General features: G+C 39.8%; 1 protein-coding gene across 4 annotated transcripts in view; it reads right to left on the bottom strand.

Moving 5' to 3' along the window:
- Positions 1 to 1,465: 1,465 nt before the first annotated feature.
- The window catches only part of LOC116310499 (dmX-like protein 1), a 61,075-nt gene continuing 36,513 nt past the window's right edge, over positions 1,466 to 26,027 (bottom strand). For 3 of the 4 annotated variants that reach the window (XM_031727306.2, XM_039621310.1, XM_039621311.1), the window contains 20 exons: positions 25,688 to 25,879; positions 23,998 to 24,074; positions 21,670 to 21,791; positions 19,396 to 19,653; positions 18,860 to 19,065; positions 18,459 to 18,607; positions 18,168 to 18,253; positions 17,851 to 18,052; positions 16,545 to 16,662; positions 16,090 to 16,152; positions 13,746 to 13,832; positions 12,278 to 12,396; positions 11,743 to 11,890; positions 9,653 to 9,713; positions 9,068 to 9,195; positions 8,432 to 8,509; positions 8,197 to 8,288; positions 8,012 to 8,064; positions 7,329 to 7,546; positions 1,466 to 5,170 (listed from right to left, as the gene is read on the bottom strand). In XM_031727306.2, the coding sequence (XP_031583166.1) occupies positions 4,937 to 5,170; positions 7,329 to 7,546; positions 8,012 to 8,064; positions 8,197 to 8,288; positions 8,432 to 8,509; positions 9,068 to 9,195; positions 9,653 to 9,713; positions 11,743 to 11,890; positions 12,278 to 12,396; positions 13,746 to 13,832; positions 16,090 to 16,152; positions 16,545 to 16,662; positions 17,851 to 18,052; positions 18,168 to 18,253; positions 18,459 to 18,607; positions 18,860 to 19,065; positions 19,396 to 19,653; positions 21,670 to 21,791; positions 23,998 to 24,074; positions 25,688 to 25,879 (2,691 nt within the window). In that variant the 3' untranslated portion in view covers positions 1,466 to 4,936. The remainder of the gene's footprint in view (positions 5,171 to 7,328; positions 7,547 to 8,011; positions 8,065 to 8,196; positions 8,289 to 8,431; positions 8,510 to 9,067; positions 9,196 to 9,652; positions 9,714 to 11,742; positions 11,891 to 12,277; positions 12,397 to 13,745; positions 13,833 to 16,089; positions 16,153 to 16,544; positions 16,663 to 17,850; positions 18,053 to 18,167; positions 18,254 to 18,458; positions 18,608 to 18,859; positions 19,066 to 19,395; positions 19,654 to 21,669; positions 21,792 to 23,997; positions 24,075 to 25,687; positions 25,880 to 26,027) is intronic. The other variant, XM_031727307.2, reaches the window with a different exon arrangement.

Here is a 26,027-nt window from a genome sequence, read left to right as displayed (position 1 = left end):
GTTAGCCAAACTGCCATCCATGGCACCGAGGAGGACCTGTCATATGTACAGCGCTCTGGTTTTAAAGTATAGAAAAATACCATATTTCCTGCAGAATGACAGATTTGCTTCACGTAACTCCTTTTTAAAAACAGTATTTATCCTGTGTTTTTATTGTACAGTCATCTGGAGTTATATAAAAATTTAAAGAGTGTGTTTATGAGTGTGAATATAGACGTAAACTTCAGGCTGAGACTGGTTTTTGTCTGAAACTGTAACCGGACTTTTATTAAAGCATTTACGGCTGGTCCATTTACAGCATCTAAACTGAATTTTCATAATTTTTTTTCCTTTGTGCACCACCGCAGTGGATTTGAAACGAAGCAATCAAGATGTGATTGAAGTGCAGACTTTCAGCTTTAATTCAAGAGGTTTAGCAAAAATAAATTACAGCCAGGTGTGGCCTGTTTCTTTCATCTTTTACAACAAATGAAAGGATAGAAGGTCTGAAGGTAATTCTTTGAGCTGAATTTGTGTTTTGTAGCTGCTCATACTGAAACTCTCATTATGTAGATCCACAAACAAGAAGGCAAAGACTTTAGAAAATCACTGAAGAATTTTAACACATAATCCTTTGTGTAATTACTTCTTCCTCTTCTTTGTAAAGGTACCACCTAAAATAAACATTTAATTTTGCAGTTAAAATCACACCTTGATTGTTCATTTCAGGTCTATTGTGGTTTTACACAGAGGCAAAAACTTGTCAGGTGGACCTTGTTGTAATTGCTATAATTACCACCAAATTTTTATCAGAGCAAAGGTGATGTGCTTTTTTTTTTTTTCTCCCTTTTTAAAGGAAATGAAGTGATTCAGAGTCAAAACAAAGAGTCACCACCAGCAGCTCTTTAAAAGAAAAACAGTGAATTTAACGTATTTGTAGCTGGTATTGCAGTGGTTGCCACTATCAGCCTACAGTAAGGACTCTTCTTTATGAATATGTTAGTCTTACTGTGGTGGATCCTCAGGTTATATATAAATATGAGGTCCGTGTATGTGGAGTTACCCCCCTATGAACCAAAATTTCAGATTCTAAATGCTCAGATTAGGATTTATTTTTCTACCCTTAACTCTGTATGATGTCACAGAGAGCAGATGTCCCTTACATGGTCATTCGTGGTACACAATGGCTGTGGACACAAGCTCCACCCACCTTAATGCCTATTGTGTCATATTTGAGACATGCAGTTTTTAAGACTTCACTACATCACCAGTGTGACTTTTTCCCCTATGAAGAACTGAAATAAGTTGCACAACACATTAAAAAATGTTTTAAATGTAAAGGAGCTCATATAGCTTATTTCAAATAAACCGAGAGGCTCATCGAGCAAAGCACGAGAATACATATGGAGCTGGAAATGAGTGTGACAGGTTCCCTCTAAATGTATAACACCTGTAGCTGGAATAAGTGTGAAAAAGTTAACCAATATTTAATAAATTCACTTTTATTCATATAGTGCCAAATCACAGTAGAAGTATTTCAGACCAGCTCATCTGACAGCAACAACACGTCTCGTTTAAAATTACTTAAATCACCGTTCTTCCCCATTCTAATGCTTAATTTGAACTTCAGCAGGTCATCGTCGCCATATGTACCTAAATGGATCAACTCGCTGCCTTACGATTGGCTGATTAGATTAATTTGCAGATTAACAGGTGTAACTAATGAAGTGGCCAGTGCAAATGTGCGTATGATGAATTTGTACAGTTCATTACTTTTACAAGTGAAAACACAGATATAATTGTGTATTGCAATGCTCTGACATCACAGAACACATCTGCTCGTGTTATACAATCCTTTTATTACATCAGTACATTTTCCTGTCTATAATACACTGATTTATACAACATCTCTACTATAAAATTAGAATAATCTGATCAAATTCACATTTTCAATATGCAAGTGTGTTTAAAGCGCTTGATATGACGATCTGCTTCTTTGTGATCGAGCCAAGTGAGTTTTTTCTTCATCTACGACTTGTAAAGTTAATAAAGAGAATCTGAAATGTCTTTGAAAGAATAATGAGAAGTATTAGATAAAAAAAAAAATTATTTATTCTCCAGTGTCTGTACGAGCAGATATCGTTTGGCTTTGATAAAACTCATTTTATTGTCCGTCTGCTGCAGGAGTACACAGGAATCTCCAAACACTTTAATTGGTGTGAAAAACAAAAACAGTAGTCCACATCTGAAAAACAAAAAACCCAGAACAAAACAAAAAGAAACCATGATGAGAAAAGAAAAATTAGTAAGATTACATCTGCCGCCTGAACAGTATAATTCTAAATATGAACATTTTCATAAATATACCTGTTTTTACATAATGATTTTCTTCATAAAGTGGCTTTCGTCGTTTCCTACCGCTAATCTACGACTAATCGTTGTGATTATGCAGGTATTATCAGAAGCTAGTTCATGGATCTTTATATTTACACACGCAGTATGGAACTGTGATAAACCTGCTTCATATGAAAGGTTTTCTATACTTCATCCACCCTGAAATCAAAGCTAATCTCTATTTGCTTCCCTACAGCAGCAAAACAAGGCTCTATGGGCAGTTAGCTTACTGGATTAACTCTGCAGTTTGTAAGAGCCTCTTCCTTATTCAAGTGGAAGACGCGTCATGTGATACAACAGCCTAGATTGCATTTTCCAAGCGTGTACTGAAGGCAATGAGCTGCATTTGGATGATATAAAAAGAAGTTAAAGAACTTTTAAAAAGATAATTGATAATTAAGTGTGACAAAAGAAGAAGTAAATCTAATAAAATTAAAATAAAGGCAAATAATTCAAAAGGCATCTGTCAATGATGGTCCATGTGAAAAAATTAGAGTTAGGAGTCGATGAAAGGGAGGTGCAGGGTAACCGGAATAAAACATTTCCACAGCAAAACTGAATTTCCATAAAATTTTAACCCCTTTCCATTGTCAACAGCAAAGCTTCCTGCTACATGATCGTAAGCTTAACATTTCCAAAAACAAAACTCACCCAGAGGTGGTGTTTTTAGTTATGACGGCCCCTATCAATGTGTTAAATTGAAGCTACCTTGTGCAACCGATTATCAATAATAATCAACATGAGCAGGACCAGCAGCCCTAGTACTGTGCCGGGTTGGCAGAAGTAGCCTTCAGAGATTTAAGGACACTTAATAATGAATTAATACCTCTGGTTAAATCTAGGTCGAGATGAACAAGTATCTCATTACATATCATCATCATCTCATCACCAAAGACTATGCCTGCCTTCTATCCTTATATTCATAACACTACATATAATTTAGCTTAGTTTTTATGTGCAAATACACAAAAATCTGGCGCAATCAGAAAGCCCACTGGGTGGTGGCACGCATACACCGATCAGCCACGACATTAAACCATCCTAAAGACCAAGACAGTTTCCCAAAGCTGCCCAGACGAACAGCTCTGACCAGCTGAGGCATGGAGCGAGTGGTTTCGGGTCGGTGCAGCGGATCCTTTGGGTCCTGTAGGGTTGTGAGTTCGGGGCGGGGGGCGGCCCCCGAGGATGAGGCTCGTTCTGGTTGCAGATCACATTGGAATCTGGGTGTCTGGGCTCTTTTCCAAGTTCTTCATGCTGTTCCTGAGCAGTATTTGTGGTGGCTTCTGGGAGGAGACGCTGGGGAGTGAGGGCGGTGTGCTTGGATGGTTGGTGTGTGTAAAAAAACCAAACAAACAAAAACCCAGAGGTTTCCCGGCAGAACATGGATGATGAATGTTACTCACTTCACGTGAAAGTGGTTTAAATCTACTGCTAGCTTGGTTTAAGGAGCAGCTCAACATTTTGGAAAACATTTGCTTTCTGACAGCGTTCGATGAGAAAACTGACACCACTTTCATGTCTGTCTGTTAAAAATAAAGACAGCCTGATGTGGAAACCATTGGCTTCGTCTAGCAGTAACAAAATCAGCCAAGGAGCACTTGTACTGCTCTCTGATGGTGTGTATGAAGGTAAAAAGCAGCAATACGCCAGACTCTTTCTTTAACGGACGGAGCTAGTTACCTGTGAGTGTGTGGATCCCAGGAAAGTGTGTGCTGGTGGGCTGATTTTGTGACCGTTATTAGCAGTTAGACATGGTTTTTGTTCTAAGCCACCCAGCAGCTCGCTGAAGGCTCGTATTTAAGCGGACAAACATGAGAGTAGTCTAAAACTGTCTGTATCAGAAAACGAATGAGAGAATCTCCCAAAACTGTTAAGCCGCTGCTTTAAATTCATGAACCATGTTTATTGGTACCATAGTTATGAATCCTGCGTTCATTTCAATTTCAGCTGGGTTACAGAAAGGTGCCTAAAACTAAACACAGCAGCAACATGAAGCGTCCTGATCCTCTGCTACTCCAACCAAGCTGGTTTATCTGGAGCACCAAAACTGGATATGATGTGCTTTGTTCGACGTCCACCGACCGTTCCGCTTTGTGCCGAGGGCTCTGAAACCTCTAAATGATCACCTGAATGCTTCCAGAAGAGCTCTTGCCATCATCACAACTGATTTCCTAATACAAACTGAAGCGTATCTTGTATAAGTGAAACAATGCTGCAGGTTTAGACTTCACACCTGCTCCTACAGCTTTCACTTCCTGTGCAAAAACTGCTCTCCATGTGTTGTTCGGTGGAGACAGAGATGGCTGCGCTCGCCTTTCTCTACATTTTAAAACACTTGTAAAAGCTCCTGTGTTTGGTTAGCTTTAAAGCCAAATTGGATTCAGGTGAATCACAACAGGTGACACAGCACGGTCACGCCCGATCAACCGACGAGCGCTCCCTTCTGTGAAAGTCTATAAATCCTAGACATGAATCAGTCGCCATTCTTCCAATCACGTGTGCCGCGCACTTCACAAATCATGCCTCTGCTCACATAAACTGTGTTAATGCCACGCTTTTCTGTCTATATGAAGAATTTCACATCGTTCTTGAGGTTGCCGTGGTTGTTGTTCGTAACGCTGAAGCGGTTCGGGAGGATCCTCATCTTCATGGTACCGTCGGCGCCGCAGGAGAAGATGTGGTTAGCTGGTCCCACCTCGAGCTGCATCACACCCGTGCCGAGGTTCCTGAACAGCGACTGGCGAGCGTGCTCGTTGGGAAAGGTGTAGAGGAGGCCATGCGTGGTCAGGCTCCAAACCTGGAGGAAGCCGGGAAGATTTGAAAAATCAGAAACAGGATAGTTTAATGGAGTTTGTTTCAGTCAAAGTGAGAATGCGTCTCTATAAAAACATCTATAAACAGGACCAAACCTGAATGAACTGAACCTGCTAAGAACCTGATGAAGCTCATTCTCTGATTAAAAAAAATGACCAGTATAAAAAAATTAATTAAAATCCCCCAAACCAAATATTTTTTGCCGTAAATTCTCTCAGATTCTCTTACTCCCAGATCAAAAAGTCACAAACTGCTTCTTAATTTGATGATTGTGCTGAATTCTTGCTTTCTACAAGTAGCTGCGGCAACTGGTTGCCCAGATGTGTTGAGTGTGCAACACACTCAACCATCGAACAATCATGTTCTGACTCAGACTGGAATCAGTCTCGGACAAACTGGTGAAGGTTCCAATTTATAAATGCCAATTCCAGCATGTTTAAATTCATGTGAATCAGTCTGGATCAATGAGCGCAACTTGTCTGCAACATGTCTCAATGTGCAGTAGGAGATTCAACTCAACTGGTTGCCAACTGATTTCATCCTTGTTTATATTCCTGTATAAAAGCAAGGTTACTAAGCAACTACATCCTATGACTTACAGTTAATAACGATCCTGCAGAAACTGGGTCACTGCAGATGATTTTCTGAATTTTTTCTGTTTCAAAATGCATATGATTGCCAGCTTCTGTTTTATTGCCATCTTGAAGCATGAAAGTTGCTCCAAAGAATGCAACTGACTGCAAGTGGCTGCAGACCTGGTCCAAGCCTTCAAAACTACTATTTCAAAAGCAAGTTCACTGCACACCATCCTAATAATCTTTGCAGTGCCAGGGTCTCATCACGGTTATGATTATTATTGTGATGTTGGACATTTGTCTGCACTGCTCAAATAGAGCCCCCCCCCATCACTCCTCTCATCACTTTGTAGCTGATAGTCGCTAATGTAGTTTACACTTAAATGTGCTCTTAGTGGTATCCAGTTCAAACTTGACATTAATCTGGTACCTTTATTCTGTCATGGCTACAACTCGCTGTTCACATTTCATTGTTTCATGCATTCTTACTTTGGGACTGCCCCTTTAAACCGCATATTCATGACCTGTATTTAAGAATTATTACTTCATTGAAAACAACATCGATGTGACACTGTCAGGTTTGCGATGCTACTGTAGCAGAAAGTATTATGGCCTCTTTACCGGAAAAAAACGAAATGCATGGCTGAGTTTCCACTGAAGACCTCGAAAGGCTCTGAACAACTTGGATCATTTGACTCGTATTCTCAGTCTGGGAGCTGCATGATTCATTAAGGTATCTAATTTATTGAAGTTCCAGCTCTCATCAAACACTTTAATTGTATACTGACTGACTGCAAACTGAAAACGGTTGTGCTGCACATTTATAAGCTTTTAAAGACTTCAGATGAGTAACCTCACACACAGCTTTGAAAGGTTTTTTTTTTTTTCCTGAGCAATTATCCCGAGTGAAAGTCATTTGAATTTCAAGCAGATGTGCACTGCACCATTCTACATCTGCGCGACACAGGGGCTTCATCCTTGGAGTGACAGCTGTGTGATCTGCAGCAGCATATCCAAGTCAAAAAGATAAAAAAGACCTGCTGTCTCTGGTAATATATTAGCTGCAGATATTCACATCCTCCTCCTACTGCCTTCTCCTCTGCCTTTCCCAGTGTCAACCCACTTTCACCTTACATGTTAGTCTCCATCAGTCACACAGCTGTCCCGAGCAGGTGGTTAATCACAAGTGACAAAGGATTTGTATTGCTTTGCTGGAGCTCACTGTCTCCACTGATAAACGCAACAGCGTCCTGACTGAACCAGAGACATTCACGTCTGGGTGCCAAACGCCCTGCAGGACTGTTCTGCCGGGGACGAGTTTACGAGGGTAGAGGAAATTATCAAGTCTCTTCATATTGATTTTTAGGATCACTGTACCCAGCGAAGCTCATGTAAAATTAAAGACCTTCGAGAAGAAACTCGAAGAGCATTTATATCACAGCAAACTGTCTGCTTTCCACTTGCAAACAAATTAACAAGTGCTGTATAACTGAAAAAAAATGCCACTCTGATTAAAACAGAATCATTTTATCACACATCAAATGTCAAAGAGACTAGCTGACATACCTTAATGTTGCCCTCAGCTGATCCACTGATAAAGCAATCCTCAGTTGGATCGACGGCTAGTGCTTTGACCGGCGAGTCATGGGCCTGGAAGCTCTGCCGCTGGTGGTGGTGGGAAAGCTCCAGCACGCTGATCCAGCCCTTCCTCCCACCTGTGATAAGCAGCTGCTGCCTGGGGGCCATGGAGAGCACAGTGGCACCGGACTCGTGGCAGCTGAAAGCTAAGGATAGAGAGAGGTAGACAGAAGAGAAAAATGTCAATCATAGTTCTTAAATGTTTTTCGGCATTTGATTTAATTTGTTTTCAAACTTTCTTTCCAACACCAAAAGGTATTTATTGTAGAACAGCGGCTCTAGATGTGGGGACACTGGCAATCTCCAGGAATCTGTGAGCCATACCCAAGGAGCCTGTAAGGCATCCTCCATTAATTTAATATCTTGTCCTTTTCCCTGCTGTCATAGGGGGAGAAAACTCTGAATAGTCCACCAGTCCATCACAGGGCTAACACAGAGACGCAATCACTCATGCTCACATTCACAAGTACTGCCAATTTAGAAAGACCAATTAGTCTGCATGTCTTTGGACTGTTGGAGAAAGCTGGAGTAGCTGGAGAAAATCCATTGAAGCATGTGATTAACCATGCCAAAGACACTACTAAATAGGCTAATTAGGTGCAGTATCTTACCTTGCACAAGGCTGTTAGCAGGAGTCACTAGTGTGTCCCACAGACACACATTCCTATGGAGTCAAAAATAACCAAATTACAATATTTTCTAACATTTTAATTACAGAACATATCATTAGACACAGCAGATTCAGCGTTTAATGACAGGTGGCACAGGATTAAATTGACTGGAAAGTCTGCGGGACCTGTTGTCTGTTGAAAGACCCGCAGTGGCGATGAGGGATGAAGAGCCCACAAAGAGAAAGTCATTAGCTGTCTTGTTGTGGCACTGCAGAGTCTGGTAGAGAGAAACAGAGAAGTGACAGTGACGTTAATAATAAAGCAGGACAAGAGTAAACAAAAAGAAGTGTGACAGAAAAACAGGAGGACACTCGAGAAATATAGAAGAAAAATCAGCTAAATGAGCTGCGAGCATCTCACCAGGTAAGGTTTCGGTGTAGTCCCGCTTGTGTTGGTCTGCCAGAGACTCAAGGCTCCATCAGCATCCACAATCCCAAACTACAGAAAACAAGCACAAAGCAGATATCACACTTTGCTGTAAATAGGACAGAATGATCCCTTATATTGCATTTGACATATATATTAAAAAATGTTTGTGCTCACTCCTTCACTGTGAATTTGTCCTCCAAAACATGTCAACAGCCTCATACAGCCAAGCACCACTTACATAACTAAAGTGCTTTCTATATCCTCTCATTCCTTTTTTCCCCTCTTAAAGCATATTTCGCGCTCTGGGCCACAACAAGCAGGTAAGATAGCGCTGGCACGAGAGAGGCACCATCTGAGAAAATTATTAGCTTGAGGCGAGTGCCTGAGTTCAGAGTGTTTGAATCACTGAGCTGAAGAACAATGCGTGCTGAAGCCAACCTCCCCGCTGTGGTTCGTGCCTGAACGGCAGAGGAAGTGTGAAAATGTTTCTGAATGTGACAGGCTCACATCACTCTGCAGTCATGTTGCACAGCTAAGAATAGCCTGACATCTGTATGGCGGTAGTCATCAGGCCAATGTGTTCACTATCCTGGTGCATAGAGTAGGAGGGGTGTGAGAGTTTGTAACCTTGTTTCCTTGATGGTTGAATCGTATCCTGGTGACTCTGGAGTTGCCTGGACTTCGGAAGCAGATGATCTGCTGGGAGTGACCCCATTCAAACATCCTCACGCTACCATCCTGAGCTCCTGTCAGGTCTGATGAACAGAAACAAAACCGCACGTGACAACAGCTCATCTTCCAGAACATCCCAGTGACCATTCAGACCTCAACAGGAGGTTTTGGCACTTCTTTGTTCCCAAATTCATCTACTACATAAGTGAAGAGCAGGTTAAATTCAATGAAAGCCGTTTTCATCCCAGATAAACACTCCTCAGCTACATCGCCAGTCTGCAATTTGACTGGAAAATACAAGTTTGCAGCAAAGTGAGCGCACTCAGCCTTTTCTAAATCAACAGCACTGGGACTAATGGAAAACAGCTCTGCCAGTTTACGAATATCAACATAAGAGAAACTTTTTCTTTTTCTTTTTTTTTGGTGATGTAATCACCCCCTGAAAGCTGTTTTTCAACAGCAGATATATGATGTCTGAATACCACTTTTAATAGGCGAATAGTTTTCTAATCTACCGACAGACATCGGAGTTGTACTTACAGTACGGCAGTGTGGGATGGGAGGTCATTCTTCGCACATTGTTGATATTTCTCTTGATCATCTGGGAGAGGAAAAGTGAAGAGGAGGAGGAGGAGGAATTCAGTGAGAAAACAGAAAACAGAAAACAGACAAAAGTAAATTCTGTCTACTTTATAGTCCAACAGCAGACACTAAGTCTAACTTAATGTCTTCACATGCTGTAGGTTAGGCATTTTAATTGATATTCAATATTTTGTTCATGCAGCTGACGGATAAATTAAAAATACTGGCATCAAATACTGGAGGGTTGGCCAACTGCCATTAGCCAACCCTCAGCCTCTCAGTCAACACACCTATAGTATTATTTTGAAAATCCTACGTCGCCTTGTTCTCAAATTACTACATTCACAAACTTAGGTGTCCACGCTGCCCGCACGCCCAGGGGGGTGAGGACAAAACCCCAACAGCCTGAGTGGAAAAAACTTTTGCCACTTTGCTTCCCTCCTGTTTGACGCTCTCTTTCAGGGGTGACTCATTTGTAACTCCATATTCGTTCTTGCACTCAGAAATAATCAGTTTTTAAAAAAGAAAGATAATAAAATAAAGGAGGATTTTGAGCTGTTTTATCTTGGTGCATTCCATTTTTACTCCTCTCCTTTAAAGGCCACTGTTTCTTCTGATTGGCTGCCCCTCATAAACTGTAGCATTTACATGCTCAGTTTTGGCTTGCAGAAACTGATGTTCATACAGTGAACCCATTATTTGAAACTTCTGGCATGTGTAAGTGTGTGAGTTAATGAATAACTGTAGGAGTACACTAGGGCAGTGCCATATCTTACCATCCTCATCTGGTATATATTTTTACACAATTAAATACTCCCTAGCGTTCACACAGAGCGAATCACTTCTGTCTCTAAGAAAAAGTTGCCATATCTGGTGCCCAAAACCACGGGGTGACATCACATTGACTACATCCTTCATTTAAGCAAAGACTGACGACATAGTTCACATTAGTCAACAGAGACCATCCTAGTATTTACTGCATTTCATCATCTGATACCGAACTGATACAAGTATTAGTGTTCTCGTGTGTCAATTTGTTAGCTAATAATAAACCCTGCTTTGAAGTTAAAGAATAAATACAAGGCTGTTCTATTATAATGATAGAAGGAGGAAAAACCTACTGAGGCTCAGTATATCAGAGTGAAAATATGCAGCATGGCTGAGAGAGGCTGAAATTAACAGCAATGTATTTTCTATTGAGGATTTCATTTATCATTCATCTCAAAATATACTCCACTCCGACACTGAGCAAACTGAGTGGTTGGTAAAATAATTACGATGCAAAGTGGCTCTTACTGTCCAGTCTGCATATCAGGAGCAATAAGTTAACTAGCTGAAATAACAAACATGACTCACATCTACTTGACTGAACGACACCACAAGAACCAAATTATCTCCCTCCTGCTAAAGCAAACCTTCTCCGTTCGGTAAAAATCAACACAGTTTTCCACAAAAACAGGAGAAATGACAGTTTGGTTCGTGCATCTCACAACACCATCTCAGTTCCTCAGTAAGCCAATGAGAGGAGCTAATGTTAGCAGCCGCAATGCTTTTGGCAAAATAGAGACAAAAATGAATTATTTATTTAAGCTATGCTTTGAGGATTTTTGCTTTGAGTACAAAAAGTGCAGACAACATCAATTAATTCCACAAAAGCAGCAGGGAGTATTATAAACCCATTATCACTGCGTAGTGAATGAAAGCTCATGGTGCCAAACTGTGAAAAACTGTGCTTGATATTACATCTGATCGTTTCCAAACATCAAAACAACAGAAATCTGCAAAAATCTATTTGTTTAGATAATCCGGCGAACATTCAGCCAACTTTAATTTCACAACTGTTTTATCAGGTTTTGGTGAAATGCAAATGTTAAAAGTAAAACTTTTAAAACAGTAGCACATTTTTGAAATCGACCCTATATTATACAACAAAAGTCACAATTATGTTATTTATATGTAAACACAAAACAAACAAAAGAACCCAAAAAAATCCCAGCACTCCTTGTGATTTGGCCGTTTCATTGTATAAATCCAGGTTCAGAGCTTACCACGGCGGCACCTCTGCCCGTCTGCATGCCTCCTAGCCACGGTACGTTGATAGGAGTGCCAGGGTTACTGTGGGTGTATGGCGTAGTGCCGTGGAGGGCAGCAAAATCATCACGTGTATGGACCACCAGGAAGTCGTCACCACCCACACTTAGAAAAAAAGAAGTGATATATGTGATAAGACGAGGTGCCTGGCTGGTTCCAACCCCAAACACAACCAGAGTCATAAAGAGCCATCATTAGCAACAATGAGTCCTGTAACTGCTGGACTGATATCCACAGATGTTTCAACAACAAACCTGCAAAGTACCTTAATGCTTAATGTGATTTGTGAGCTAATATTTATAATTCTGTATATAAAAACAGATACTCGCTGTACTACACAGAGAGAGGCAGTGCAGATGCATGTACACAATCTAAAGTCTCTTTATCCCACGCCTACATTTTGCTCTTTTGGCACGAGGGTGAACAGTTGATGGCACTCTGGATGAACTCATGGCTGTTTGTATATATGTAAAAAGCAGACTGCTGTCTTACCCTTTGGCTTCATTCTCGTCATCATCGATCCATGTCAAGATCTGAGTAGCCAAGATGGATGACACATCCAGCTCCTGAATGTCATGTGTTGAGGCCATGACTAAACAGTTACGATTGGCCTGGGAGAAACACAGAGAGAGAAGTGAGCACAGAGAGGAATGGGGTATGGGAAATATGCTGAGTCCCAATGTATGTCCCAAATCTGAAATGTAGAGATTCAACAGCACTAAAACCACCTTTTTCCATTTTAAATAAGACCCCAATTAAATGGCCATCTGATTGCTTTTTAGAAGAAGCCAGTACTAATACAGCACCCTGGATAAACACATAGCTCAGAGACTAACGTAAACTAATGTGAACAGTGAATATTGAGAAGAATTCACTAATACCAGGTCCGAACCATTGAATCAAAGCAAAGAAGATAAAGAGGCTTGCGCAATCAAAATCTGCACTTTAGTTTGTCATCGTTTTAGTCTGCAGCCCCCAGAGTGCGAACACGTCAGTCTGATTTAGTCTGCACCGATGAGTGCAGACTAAATCACGTCTGTTTGCAATTGGGGAATCGACTCAACTAGTTGCCATCTTGTTATAATACTATAGAAAAGCAAGGTATCCATCGCATTTAAACAAAGCATCGGATATGGATGTGAAAATGCAAAAGAGTAAATCGTGACATGCAATAAGCAAGTCCTGTAAGAATTAAATATAATCATACATTATTTATTGAAGGGAATAGGGAAGAGGTCCCCCGCACCACATTCACAATACATATTCGTTAATTTGGTAAGTGGTACTTTTGTTTTACCACACAAGATCGATCTGTCACTATGCACAATTGGGGTAAAGCTACTTGTTTGATTTTTTTTGCCTCTTGAGAAATGCAACACTGACATATTTATTGCCAATCCTCCTATTAGTCTCCTTCTTTGGTCTGTACAAAGTACTGTTAAAAATATCTGTATCTTCTGCGAGTTTGTCAATATAAGTAACTTTCCTCGTAACCAACAATGTTTGACCCACTGCACACATGAAAATATTGATTAGAGAAACAAATATTCTTAAGGAAGATTTCTGGAGGCGAGATTCGTATCCTGGGGGTGTATATCACATTAAATACCCAACTCCCACAAAAGGTTACCTCACACTTAACAAGCTGAATAAACTTAACAGTTTATTTAAGGTGTTAACTTTGTTTGTATTACAGTTTTCCAATAGATAAAAGTATGCTTTCAATACTTTTCAACTGAGGAAACTTTGTGTTTATTTAGTTATCCTAATCGCTTTTTTTTTTTTTTTTTTTTTTAAAGTGAGAGATTACTAAATCAATTTAATGGTAATTTCCTTATACTAAATGTTTAAATAAATTGACCAATACAGGCTGCATGCTAGACAAACCCGGAGTAATGCACTCTTTTATTCTCATAGTACTTCATATTGTTCAATGACATCTGTGTCAGCAAATTTCTACCTTGTTGATGGCAAAGGCTGTGATGATGTCAGATTCCTTGTGGATGATGCGTGCTTTTCTTCCAGGGCTGCCCAGATCTGACTCAGTCTGCAGACAGCAGAAAACACACACACACACACACACACACACACACACACACACACACACACACACACACAATCACTACAACTGAAACATTTCCCGCAGACAAATATCCGCCATAATTTCAGTTTCCTTTCATGTTACAGGACCAATGACCCAACAAGAGAAGGGTTGACAAGTGAACTATCAAATTATTTGCTGTAGATGATGCTCATAAATCTAGGTAAGCTTACTCACAGTTTTCTCTGCTATGTAATTTGTGTATTTTATGTTTATGTATTTGTTTGTCTTGCCTTTAGGGTTAGGAAAGGTCATGTTCGGTGCATCAGGCCACACTGTTAAATACAGCAGCCAGCATAACTGGGCTACTGCCATTAGACAGCATGAGAACAAAAACCCTTCAGCAATAAGCACAAGTACACACAGTACCACTGTGATCCTGTGGTGATATTGTATAGAGACGTTACACTTTGATACCAAAGACAAGCATCCTCTAAGCATGAGATTGAATTAAAGTCTTCACAGCATTCGTTCGAGAGGAAAAGACCATGTCATTTTCTGTCGGATGGAATAAAATATAACTTGACTTGCAGAAATCTAAATATGGTGGTCTGCCATTTTTGCAGAGCACATAATCCCTGTAGGATGCAGATTCACTGCGACAGTGTTGGGCCCGTTAATCAGAAGCTATTCAGCTTCATAGCTTGTCCTCAGAGAGACTGGGTTAATTAACACTGAGCCAAATGGAGTAGCTATAATGTGGGAGCTTGCATGGTGAGAGCAAGAAGATTAGAAAACCTCTATGAAGCATCAGTTTACAGTGCAATTTAAAATTTATGGTTCATATTCACATGAATATTTAGACAGCTAAATGCAAGATTAATATCAAACTCTTGACAAGAGCATTCAGGGTACATGGCACTAAAAATACATGTACTGTAATTTGGTCCTGATCACTGATAATACGTGACAGGTTCAAGACGTAAAATGTGCACATCTGCATTAAACAGTATGATCTTGTTTCATATGGTATGTACATTTCATACAGTGTCACATGTATAATGGCTCAGCCACACTAGAGTAAAAGTAGGACAGCAACCTCCCTGCGACTGGAAACAATTGAATGTTTTTGCTGTTGGTAAATGCAACAGGTCCCACAGGTTCAGTGTATAACCCCCGAACACTGGGCAAAAATTTTGATTGTACAGATTACATCCAAACAAACTGCAGTCCAACCTGGATCGGATGCAAGTAACTGGCATTTAACTTCTAAATGCAGACACATTGTCAACACATTGCAGTCAATCAGAGTCAGTTGAGTACAACTCGTTTGTGACGCCTCTTTGACTCGACTTCTACTCAACTGGTTGTATTTTGGTTATATTATGAAAAGCAAAGCTTGTAAGTGTTTGTAGAGAAGTTTCTGAATTTTGACTGAACTCTGAATGTAAGTACTTAATGTTTTATGTGAATTTCTTTGTAGATGGCAACAAATTTGCAAGTGACATCAAGAGACTTGTGATTTTTACATATTTATTCCAACTGCTGTATTATCACAAATCAAATTTATGTAATTGTCAATTTGACCCCACAAACTCAGAGCAAACTGACACTGATTTCAAAAGCAATGAGACTGCAAGTTCTTTGCACCCGATCACCAACAACCGTTTTTCCTTAGTGTGACTGTAGCATATAGAGAGGTCTTGTCAACTCAGACATACTACTTTGTTATACACGTCTTAATAAACATGCTACAAGAAAAACAAAAATACTGCAGGCTTCAAAGCTTTAAGTTTGCAGTTGTGTCATAGGAACAATATGTAAAACTCATATTTAAGTCCCTTATAAACTGTAAAACTCTGTGACCAATTAAGCAGCCTTGAAGCGACAGTGATTTTCACTTGTTTATAAAAAAAACACGCAAAAAAAACAACAACCCAAAAACAAAACAAAAAAAGAGCAAATTAATGTGGGAGGATTTGTTTGAAGCCGACTTGTCAAACTTGTAAAAAACTTGCCCAACATCTGACATGAATGTTTGAACATTTCTTGCAAGCATGCTATACTTGCAAGGCATTTAATCACCAGCAGTCTTTCAGTATCCATCACTGTCGACGTATGTGCCAATCTTAGGCATCTAGAACTACATTCAAGCTTCAGTTTTTTATTTTTCAGTTTGGTAAATATTGCAACAGATACTGAGGTTTGATCAGCAACCCATCCCACTGCAACATCATAAGCAATAAGTCATCAGAAGCAGTACCTGATTGTTTCCTGTCTCGTCCATCCCTGAACATTTCATACTGTCAGTCTGGTCCTCAACCGACTTTAATGACAGGGGAAGCAGCACAGGGTAGACACACACACACACACACACACACACACACACACACACACACACACACACACACACGTGCAACCACCACCAGTGGCAAGCCATGCAAACACATACAGAGACTCAATTATTGTGCTGTTAATCAAAAAAGGTGGAATTATTTGAATGAAAATAATGCAACTGGAGGCAGTAATAATAAAAAAAAAAGTCTGGCATGCAAAACAAAAACAGTATAACAAGGATGTAAAAGCAACAATAATGCAGTTTAGCTTGGGAATGATGCATTTTGTTATCATATCAAAATAGTTAATGTGTTATTCAGTGGCTATGATTACAATGTGCCAGCAATGCAATCATGCAGCAGGGGGATATGATGTAAATACCTGATGTGTGCCCGGTTTCTTGGTGAAGATATTTCTGATAAAGGTCTCCTGCACTTCTTCCTGCTTCACCAAAAAGTGCCATAAACGTTTGACTGGCAGCGCCGAGTGGTGGCTGGACCTGAAAGGAACATTTAACATTTAACAGTGACCAGATGCTCACTGAATCACGGATGATGTTGTTCAAAGAACAGTAAATCCATGGACTATGTTACTGTGGTATCCACCGGGGTCAGTGTGCACATGGATAAAATGGTGGTCTAAAAAAAGTGAGAAAAACTGATTTCTGTTTGAATTTACTGAATATTTTTCTATTTACTCCACAATTTATTAAAGATAAGATATATATTCAGTTATCACAAAAATTGGGATTTTACCATGTTACAGTAGCCAGTTAAACAGGAAAAAAGTAAACAGACAGTAATCAATCTGTCTTTATCCTTGTGTCTGCTGTTCTGAAACAGATGTTAGCCAAAGTGTTGCAGCTGGATGTCCAATAAGTGGCAGGGAGGATGACTTGGATCCATTAATTACCCACATTTATTTATTTATGCATTATTAGGTTAGCCATTTCCTTTCTTTGGTTTTACTTTCAATTTTAATTATTATTAATAATACCTTTAATACTAATTTTCATTTAGCATTTTTCCCAAACCAAATTAATTGTATTTCTTTATTTTCGCCTTCAGTATGCAAATTGTGTAAGTCATGAGGTAAACTTTCTGACTTTTGGCTGTTTAACATCAAAGTCCAGTGAGTTTGAGTACAAATGCTTGCCAATGACCAGGAGATCTCAAGAGAAGATGCCCCAGTCCACTAAGAACACTGCAAATGAATTTATTAGAACTGCCAATCGGGATTTTTTCACTCATGTGGATGCTGTAAAAGACAGTGTTTTAATTAGCAGTATACATTAGCAGTACACAGAGGTGTACTTGCTGTTCATTGTGATTCATAGCCTGAATTTGTATGTAAACAATGCAGGGACAGTTGGGCACTTTCCTCTTAAGCTGCTTGCACAAGCAGGGAATATTGGTTTTTTTTTGCTGATGTGTTTACTTTGCTGTAGATGAAAACTTTACCCCAGGCCACAAACTGAATGACTGCCATCTCATTTACATGCCAAAATAAATAACAAATATATGAAGAAGTACTGACATAAACAGGTTTGTGGAAATAAACATGGGGAAAATGCAAAGCATTGACTGAGGACACAATGCTTTGCATTTGTGTCCTCCTCAAGAGAAAAAATGAATAAATAAACAACCCACAAGACAAAAAAAAAGTTAAAAAAAATCTGATTCAATACCTGAAAGGGGTATTTGATGCTTCAAATAGGGCTTTGTGCCTGAGCAGGGCAGGGCCAGGTGTGGCAATTTCATCATGGAGGTGGGTGGAGATATACTTGGAAGGGGGGCCCCCGAAGATCTCCAGCCTTTTCTGCAGCACCTGCTCCCATCGCTGCAGCGTCTTCAGGACAGCGTGACACAAAGGAGAGGCCACAGGCAGATCTGTGGTTAAAAAGAAGATAATAAGACTAGCTGAGACAAGCAGTAAGAAATAGGACAGTGCTTATTTACATCCTGGATGTACATCAGAGGGGCTGGCGTATATTTTAGTGTTTACCTAACAAATCATATCCTGCCGTTAGGTAGAAGGACCTGAGATTGGCCAACACCAGCTGAACCATGGCCAGACGCATCAAACACCAACTTAAAAGGAGAAGAAACCAGTTTAGAACTGAAATAGAGTCTTTAAAAAACTACATTTAGTTTTATTCAGATAGAGTGGAGAAAGATTTAGAGGCAGCACAAATAAATAAAAGACAAGCAGCTGTAAAGAGCTTCAGGTTGAGTCTTGGCAGCTCAAAAATGAGTCACTGACTGGAGAAATATGCGCTCAGTGCTGTGCCAATACCTGTACGAATTGTGGTTTGAATGCTCCCTTTGCGGTGAGTTGGGATCAAACACATCATCATATTCATCGTCGTCGTAGTCTTCATCTTCGCTGCCCTGGCTCGCCTCGGAGTCATAATCTATTCTGTTTTCTGACGGTGGTAGTGAAGGCTTGAAATCAAAAGAATAGAAGACAGAATAAACAAAATTGTTTAGATCAACAACAACACCGTATAAGGAAAGAAGAGACAACTTACAAAATTAAATGTGTTATAGAGGATGTTAAATTAAAGTTATATTAAAAAGTCATTCTATCATAATACAGGCTGAAGATGCAACAATATCCCAACAGAAATGAGAGCAGATATGCAGGCTTATGTTTTAAAACCACTTCTTAACCACTGTTACTAATATTTGGATTACCTTTGCAATGAAGTAATCCCAAATGCTGAGCTCTGGAGGGACGAACTGTTCTTTAAAGATAGAGGGAGCTTCCTGTTCCACAACAGGGACGTGGTGCTTTGGACTCAATGGTCCCTCCCTCTCTATCCCAGACTCTTCCTTGGATCCGCTACGTGATGAGAGAAGCCTGAATCGTTTGGACTTCCTGTCTGTGCCACTTGGTGAGGCTGGAGTGTTGAGAGAAAGTTAAGAGAGTGTTAAGTCGCCCTTTCAAGCTGCCATTAAAACCCATCTGATTGAGCCTTGTGCTCATGAAAAAAGGAAAAGAAAAAAAAAGCACCTAGATTTTTTCCAAATATTTACAGTAACTTTATATCAGGTCTACCAAACAGAGTAGCAAGCACCAAGGCAAACCCACACCCACACAAATAAGTTGGTGGATTTCACTACGCTAAGAGTCAAATTAATTTAGCAGGAGTAAATTGGTTTATAGTTCCAAGGTCACCTTCAGAAGAACACACCAGTGTCACAAAGGAAACTAGATCCAAATAAATCACCTGGTGGGGGTGTCCTTGCTGGACTGCTGGGTTTTTCGATGACAGGGATTCGAGCGCCTCCTCCAAATACTGTCACCCAAAGCTTGCTGTTGAGTGGGTGTGCCATGATGCGAAACAGCTCGTTGCAGGAGTGAGTGGCCATGCCGTGAACAAACAGACTGAGGAAGACAGCAGTCAGGATCTCACACAGCAGCACAGCTAAGCCTGGCTGGCTTTCCTCGCCTGCTGAGCTCAACAGACGGATCAGAGAGGCAATACCTGGTGAGAGGAACGAGTATAGGAGAGCGGGAGGGGGGGGGGGGAGAAAAAAGAAAAAGAGAAGATATTTAGACAGCAGAATCTGAATATACACTTAAAAACTAAATTTGCTAATTGCTGAGTAAAATACTGAGCCCCACAGATAACATTCTTTTTTGTATTTTAAGAAACATTTTATGGAAAATAGAAGTATACTAAAAAGTAGTACATTTAAAGTTTTAAATGAGTCTGGTGACATCATATACAGTACATGGACAAATGTATTAGGCCACACCTCTTAATCTTTGACTTTAGTTTTAAGTCTCACTGGGACAGGTGTAATAAATCAAGCACGTAGCCTTGCATTTGTTAAAAAAAACAAGAAGAAAAAAAAAAGAAATCGGGTCTTTCGAAAGAGCTCGGGGAATCTGAGCGTGGTGCTGTAACAGGATGCCACTGTTGCAACAAGTCCATGAAATTTCTTGCGTCCTAAATATCCCACAATCAACAGCAAGTTGTCTGATTGCAAAGCGGAAGTGTTTAGGAACCACAGCAACTCAGCCAGTGCAGACCATGTAAAGCTACAGAGCGAGAGTGCTGAGGTGCATTATGTGTGAAAGTTGCCAACGCTCTGCTGGTTCCAAATCTCCTCCTCCATTAACATCAGCACAAAAACTGTGAGCTGGGAGCTTCGTGGCATGGGTTTTGATGGCTGAACAGCTCCTGCAGATGTAATGTGTGTCTGTGTGTGTTAAAAAAATGATCCTAGTAGTTTAACCCAAAATGCTTACTCTTTGATCGGTTTAAATATTACAGTGCGTAACAATTCAGTGCACTTCAGTAAATCGAGCCATTTTAACAAAAGGAACATTGACTCTATGTCTTCCCATGACATAAAGAAATAAATATAGTGTATCATAGCATAGCCCACAACATAAATATTGCCTTATGTCTTATATGAAGATCATGAGAAGACATAAGGCAATATTTATGTTGTGTGCTATGCATGGTCACATTATTAACAGTGTTCATAATTAAGAGTTCAAACAGAAGTTTAAAAAAAGTTTTTATCTTATTAATTTAGAAACTTGTGCAGTAGGGAACACCACAATCCCATCAAATCCCCTCTGTATGGAAGACCTGTGATATTAAGACATTTATGCAATGCTTCGTTCTTGAGTTTTCAGGCTCACAGTCGGTGTTCCTAGTCCATTAGCTAATTAATTTGCACAGATTTGTAATAACACATTCGTCTTTCACACATTTGCAAACCACTTATGAAATTTCAACTGGATTTTGTTAGCTTAAAAGCAGTTTCATTATCGAAATAAATTAATTAATTTAAAAAATCTCAGTCTTTCCTCATTTAAAAGCAAATTAATGCAGGAAAGTACTTGAAAATTTAATCAGATCAACTAATCTGTACTTTCTACCTGTGGTGCAGGTAGCTAAACTGAATTCTTCAGACAAAAGCATTAAAACATAACCATGTGTGTAACATATGACATGTTGGTGGGACGTAGAAATAAAACAGCATACTGATGACAAATGGTAAAAAATGGTAAATGGCCTGTATTTATATAGCGCTTTAACAGTCCCTAAGGACCCCAAAGCGCTTTACATATCCAGTCATCCACCCATTCACACACACATTCACACACTGGTGATGGCAAGCTACATTGTAGCCACAGCCACCCTGGGGCGCATTGACAGAGGCGAGGCTGCCGAACACTGGCGCCACCGGGCCCTCTGACCACCACCAGTAGGCAACGAGTGAAGTGTCTTGCCCAAGGACACAACGACCAAGACTGTCCAAGCCGGGGCTCGAACCGGCAACCTTCCGATTACAAGGCGAACTCCCAACTCTTGAGCCACGATCGCCCCATGATTAGAAGAACTGCAAAAAACTCAAAGGGTTTATTGCAGCATGTCACAAACAGGAAGGGTGAGCTGGTAAAGACTTAAGTGTGTTGTTCTTGTTTACTAAAAACAACCAAAATACGCTTCGGTGTGAAAAGTTTGTTTTGATTGATTTACCTGGCCACTGTGCAGGAGAAGTGTTGGGCTGAACAGACTCATCCATGCTTATAGTTTTGAGAGGCTGCTTCTGAGACAGCAAAACACTCTGGTACACAGTCCCGGTGAAATGGTTCACGTGGCTGTGGGAGAAACAGAAACAAGAAATCGACCCCACAAAGTAAGTATGAGGTTGCGAAGCAAAACATTTATATTAAACATGAAAAGCTGTACAGAAAAGTGAGAAAAAAAGGGAAGGTGGTGTAAATATATAATGCTAAAATGTTTTACTTTGTTCCCAATTCTAGGATGTTGTTTCTAGGAGACACCACTTTTGAGCTCTGTTCTGTCAGGACATGAAATACTAATGGGCTGCATCTCAGGTTAGCTGCCTATCTATGCTGTTTGGTGATAGAGAAGAAACGCTACATAATAAAGAAAACATCAGTGCCCGAGTTCTCACATCAAGTGGCTTTCGAACACACAAAAATCCTTGGACGGTTAGAGAGGAAATCTTTATAGAGAATATGGAATGCTCAAGTCACTAGGGAGTCTATTAAGTTTGTAACATCCAATAAGTCCCCCTTTAAGCTCCTACAAAAAAACCCCAATTGCCTCCACTTCAAACAGAATTCAAAAGTCAAAGGGAACGTCATTCAGAAGGAGCGGCAAGTCACAACTCTGAAGACATTTTTTCACACCAAATTTTATTCATAAAGCCGCACGCGTTGCAACTGTGCAGGTATTGTAACCTCACGTATGTTTAGGCTTCATTTTAACACAGCTCTTGGCTGATTTCTTAACCAAATTAGACTGAAGATAACAAAAGAATAAAAACCCTGTCAACCTTGCAACACTCAACCCCCGCAACCTACATCCTCAAAATACCTTTTGAAAAATTCACACACTTACTCAGATGCTCAAGAGGAAAAAGCACTTCATCAAACCTCTGCAGCGACACAACGGGAGATTTTTATATCATAATTACCATAACAAAGATAGTGTTAAATTAGAAATTGCCTTGCAAATTTAGTTACACTATTTAACTCAGAACAGCATGGGATAGATGGCTGTGTGTGTGTGTGTGTGTGTGTGTGTGTGTGTGTGTGTGTGTGTGTGTGTACACGTTTAAAGTATTTAGTGAAAAAGATGCCAAACCATGTGCTCATTTAATCACATCGCTTAGAGTTGTGTTAGCTTTGAAATAGTGAGGTCAGACAGCTTGCTCTGAAAGAATAATGAAAGTTTGCTCTCAGTTTAAAAATGAATCTTCATCCTTTCTGACACATGACACACGAGCAATTCTCTCTGCAGTGACTCAGGTCCCAGTCTGGTGAAGCACTAGTTAATAAAATTTGGTACATTATTAAAAAAAAAAAGGAACTCACATAGCAACAGGGCTGTAAGCCAAATGGGTCATTAAAAAAAATTAAATAAATAAAAACACACTCATCCATTCTAAGCTTAAATCCTTCTGGGTTGTTGTCAGAGTGATTGGGAGTTATGGTAGATAAGAGTCTTAAATAAACAATGTTCCTTCCATCTGTCAAAACCAAAAATCTAATTAAGTATTTACAATAAGAATGACAAACAGCAGCCTTGCAGCTTTTATAATTCATTCTCAACATGATCAAAACAGACAAGTAACTGTCATATTTCTGTGGTAAACGTCCAACACGTCTTTATTTCACCCCTCCCAAAAAAAGTGCAAATCTGGAACAAAGAATATGCTTAGATGATCTTGAACAGCATTTTCTACATTGCTATTACATGTATAGTATTTGGCTTAAACTGTATGACTGCATTACGCTCTCATTATAAAGTATGCTTGGTTACCAGCAGTCAGGTCCTGTCCCCATTATTTCTTATTATTCTGCTCCAATAAGCCTAAAAACACTCCAACACATATACAGAGAGAACCAGAGGGCACAAATGTGCATTATTATTGGCAGCATTATGGCTTTAATTGAACCATCAGGGACATATAATCAGAGTACTTATGACAGATTAATAATTTGTCTTAACAGTCAATATGAATGTGATGGAAAATGAACAAAAATTTGTAATTAGCTTTGCTTGAAGACATAAAGAATTCAAGACTTTTACTCAGAGATGCGGCCCAGTGGATACCCACAATGAGCTCCAACCCTTTTGGGTCAGGTTATGTAAGAGTTTTTCCAAATTGCCCTGGTGCATTTCAGTTTAGTATAAAGCTACTCATGTACTCATGATGCCTTGGTGAACAGTGTCTGTAACATGACAGGTTAGCGATTAAAAGTCTAAAAAGTATAGTAAAGTGGGTGTATTTAGCCAATGATCAAGAGGAAATAAAGTTCTTGCAACACTTACCTGTATGTGTGTCCATCACACAAACACTGATATATACAGGCAGACAAGGAGGCTGCCAGTGTGTGCAACACATAGATCTGAAATAAGAAGCAATGAAGAAACAAACAAAATAAAACATGAATTAGCACGAGAGCTTAATAATTAAGCTACACTTAAAGTTTGTTTTTCAATCAATGCATAGTTCCCAGAAATCTGATCAAGAGCAAATAACAGCTAAAAGACAAGTGACTGACACATTCATCTGTTGAATACAAAAAGCATTTTCATTTCCCAAATGCAAATGCTTCATGTGCAAACAGCCTCCTATATGCAGCATAGCAAATACATGTCGACTCAAAATATAGCAAAATTAACCAAAATCTCTCTAGAAACAAGTTTAATGATAAGGCAGCAATTAGCAGTCATGGAGAGACTCACACACACACAGATGAACTGCATCTATTAACATCAATTCTGATTAAAACTGCCTAACATTTGCCTTACTACCCCAGGTTATTCTTATGTTACGTATTGCAAAGTCTCCTGACATTTATAGGTTTATTTACAGTTCAGTCTCATATACCATATATAAAAGATCAATATACAAGATTTCACAAGACTCTCTGCGGTTCTCTGAAAAACTACGTACATTTAGAGGAACTGAGAGGGCAAGTAGCAGCCAGATGCAGCACTTGATCATTAGCAAGCGTGAGCACCTCTATAAAAGCAGAAGTGTTTGCTGGTCTGGTGCATTCAGGTGTGTGTTAACACAATACCACATTCTTCCCAGAAGAGGATGTCCCAGCAAATTCACCCCAATATCAGACTGTGCAATGCTCAGAGAAATTGTAAAACAAAGAAATCCCAAGAGCTACACCTCAGACTCTACAGGCCTCAGTTAGCATGTTAAATGTTAAAGTTCATGTCAGTGCAGTTAGAAAAGGACTGAACAACTATGGCTTGTTTAGAAGGGCTGCCAGCAGAAAGCCTTTTCGCTCTAAAAAGAACATGGTAGCATGGCTCAGGTTTGTTAGATCTAAACAAACCACAAGACTTCTGGAACAATGTCCATTGGACAGATGAGACCAAAAGTGGAGATGTCTGGCATAAAGCATGGCAACATGTTTGAAAAAAACAAAAAAACAAGCACCTCATACCAGGTGATAAGTATGACGGTGGATAGGAGGTGAGCTTGGCTTATTTTGCGGCTATAGGATCACCTTTCAGTCATTTAGTCTACCATGAACTCTTTTGAATACCACATTTTTCTAGAGTGCATCTGTCTGACAGCTTAAGCTTCAATCCATTCAGGACCATGTCAGAACAGTGACCCCCTAACACAGCAGAAAAAGAAAAGAATCAAGGTGTTGCTTTGGCCCAGTCGAAGTTTAGACTGACTAGACTGACTGAAATGCTCTGGAGGGACCTTAAGAGAGCTCTGCATCAACAAATGACCATAAACCCCAAAGAAACAGAAGCAATGTGGGAGAGAACAGTGTCGTATAGAGGTTTTCACAGGATTCGGTGCAGCTCACTACAGTATTTAACATTATTCGAATGCAACGTCTCTCCATCTTTCAACGGTTTAGCACACGCATAATCTAAATAAAAAGCACATGTCCACAACAGTATGCAGTATGTAACACTACAGACATAACACAACAAAATCACCTCTTAATTATCTGGATAAAGAAGAAATTAATTGTCTCACCTCGTTGGTAACAACATCTGGATGTGGAGGAGAATCGAGTGCACTGATGGTTTGCAGGATGTCGTGAGTCAGGTTGGTCAAATAGACAAGTGGATTGGCCACCACTGTCTTTACATTGGTTGTACAAGCCATCAAAAGGGGGATGGAGGTGGGCTGTGAAGTCACCGTCACCACAGATTGGATGAAGTCATCCTGGGTACAAAGGTGACAGATGAGTGTGTCAAATCATTATGGTACATCTGTAGGTGTCTATCATAGTAAATACAAACCCCCACATCTATACACAAGGACACAAACTAAGGTTACACAACAGTAAACTTAGCAAACTAAGAAAATGTAG

This window comes from Oreochromis aureus, linkage group 12 (assembly GCF_013358895.1).
Source record: "Oreochromis aureus strain Israel breed Guangdong linkage group 12, ZZ_aureus, whole genome shotgun sequence".
NCBI classification, from domain to species: domain Eukaryota; kingdom Metazoa; phylum Chordata; class Actinopteri; order Cichliformes; family Cichlidae; genus Oreochromis; species Oreochromis aureus.
This window is presented reverse-complemented; position numbering and strand designations above follow the sequence as displayed.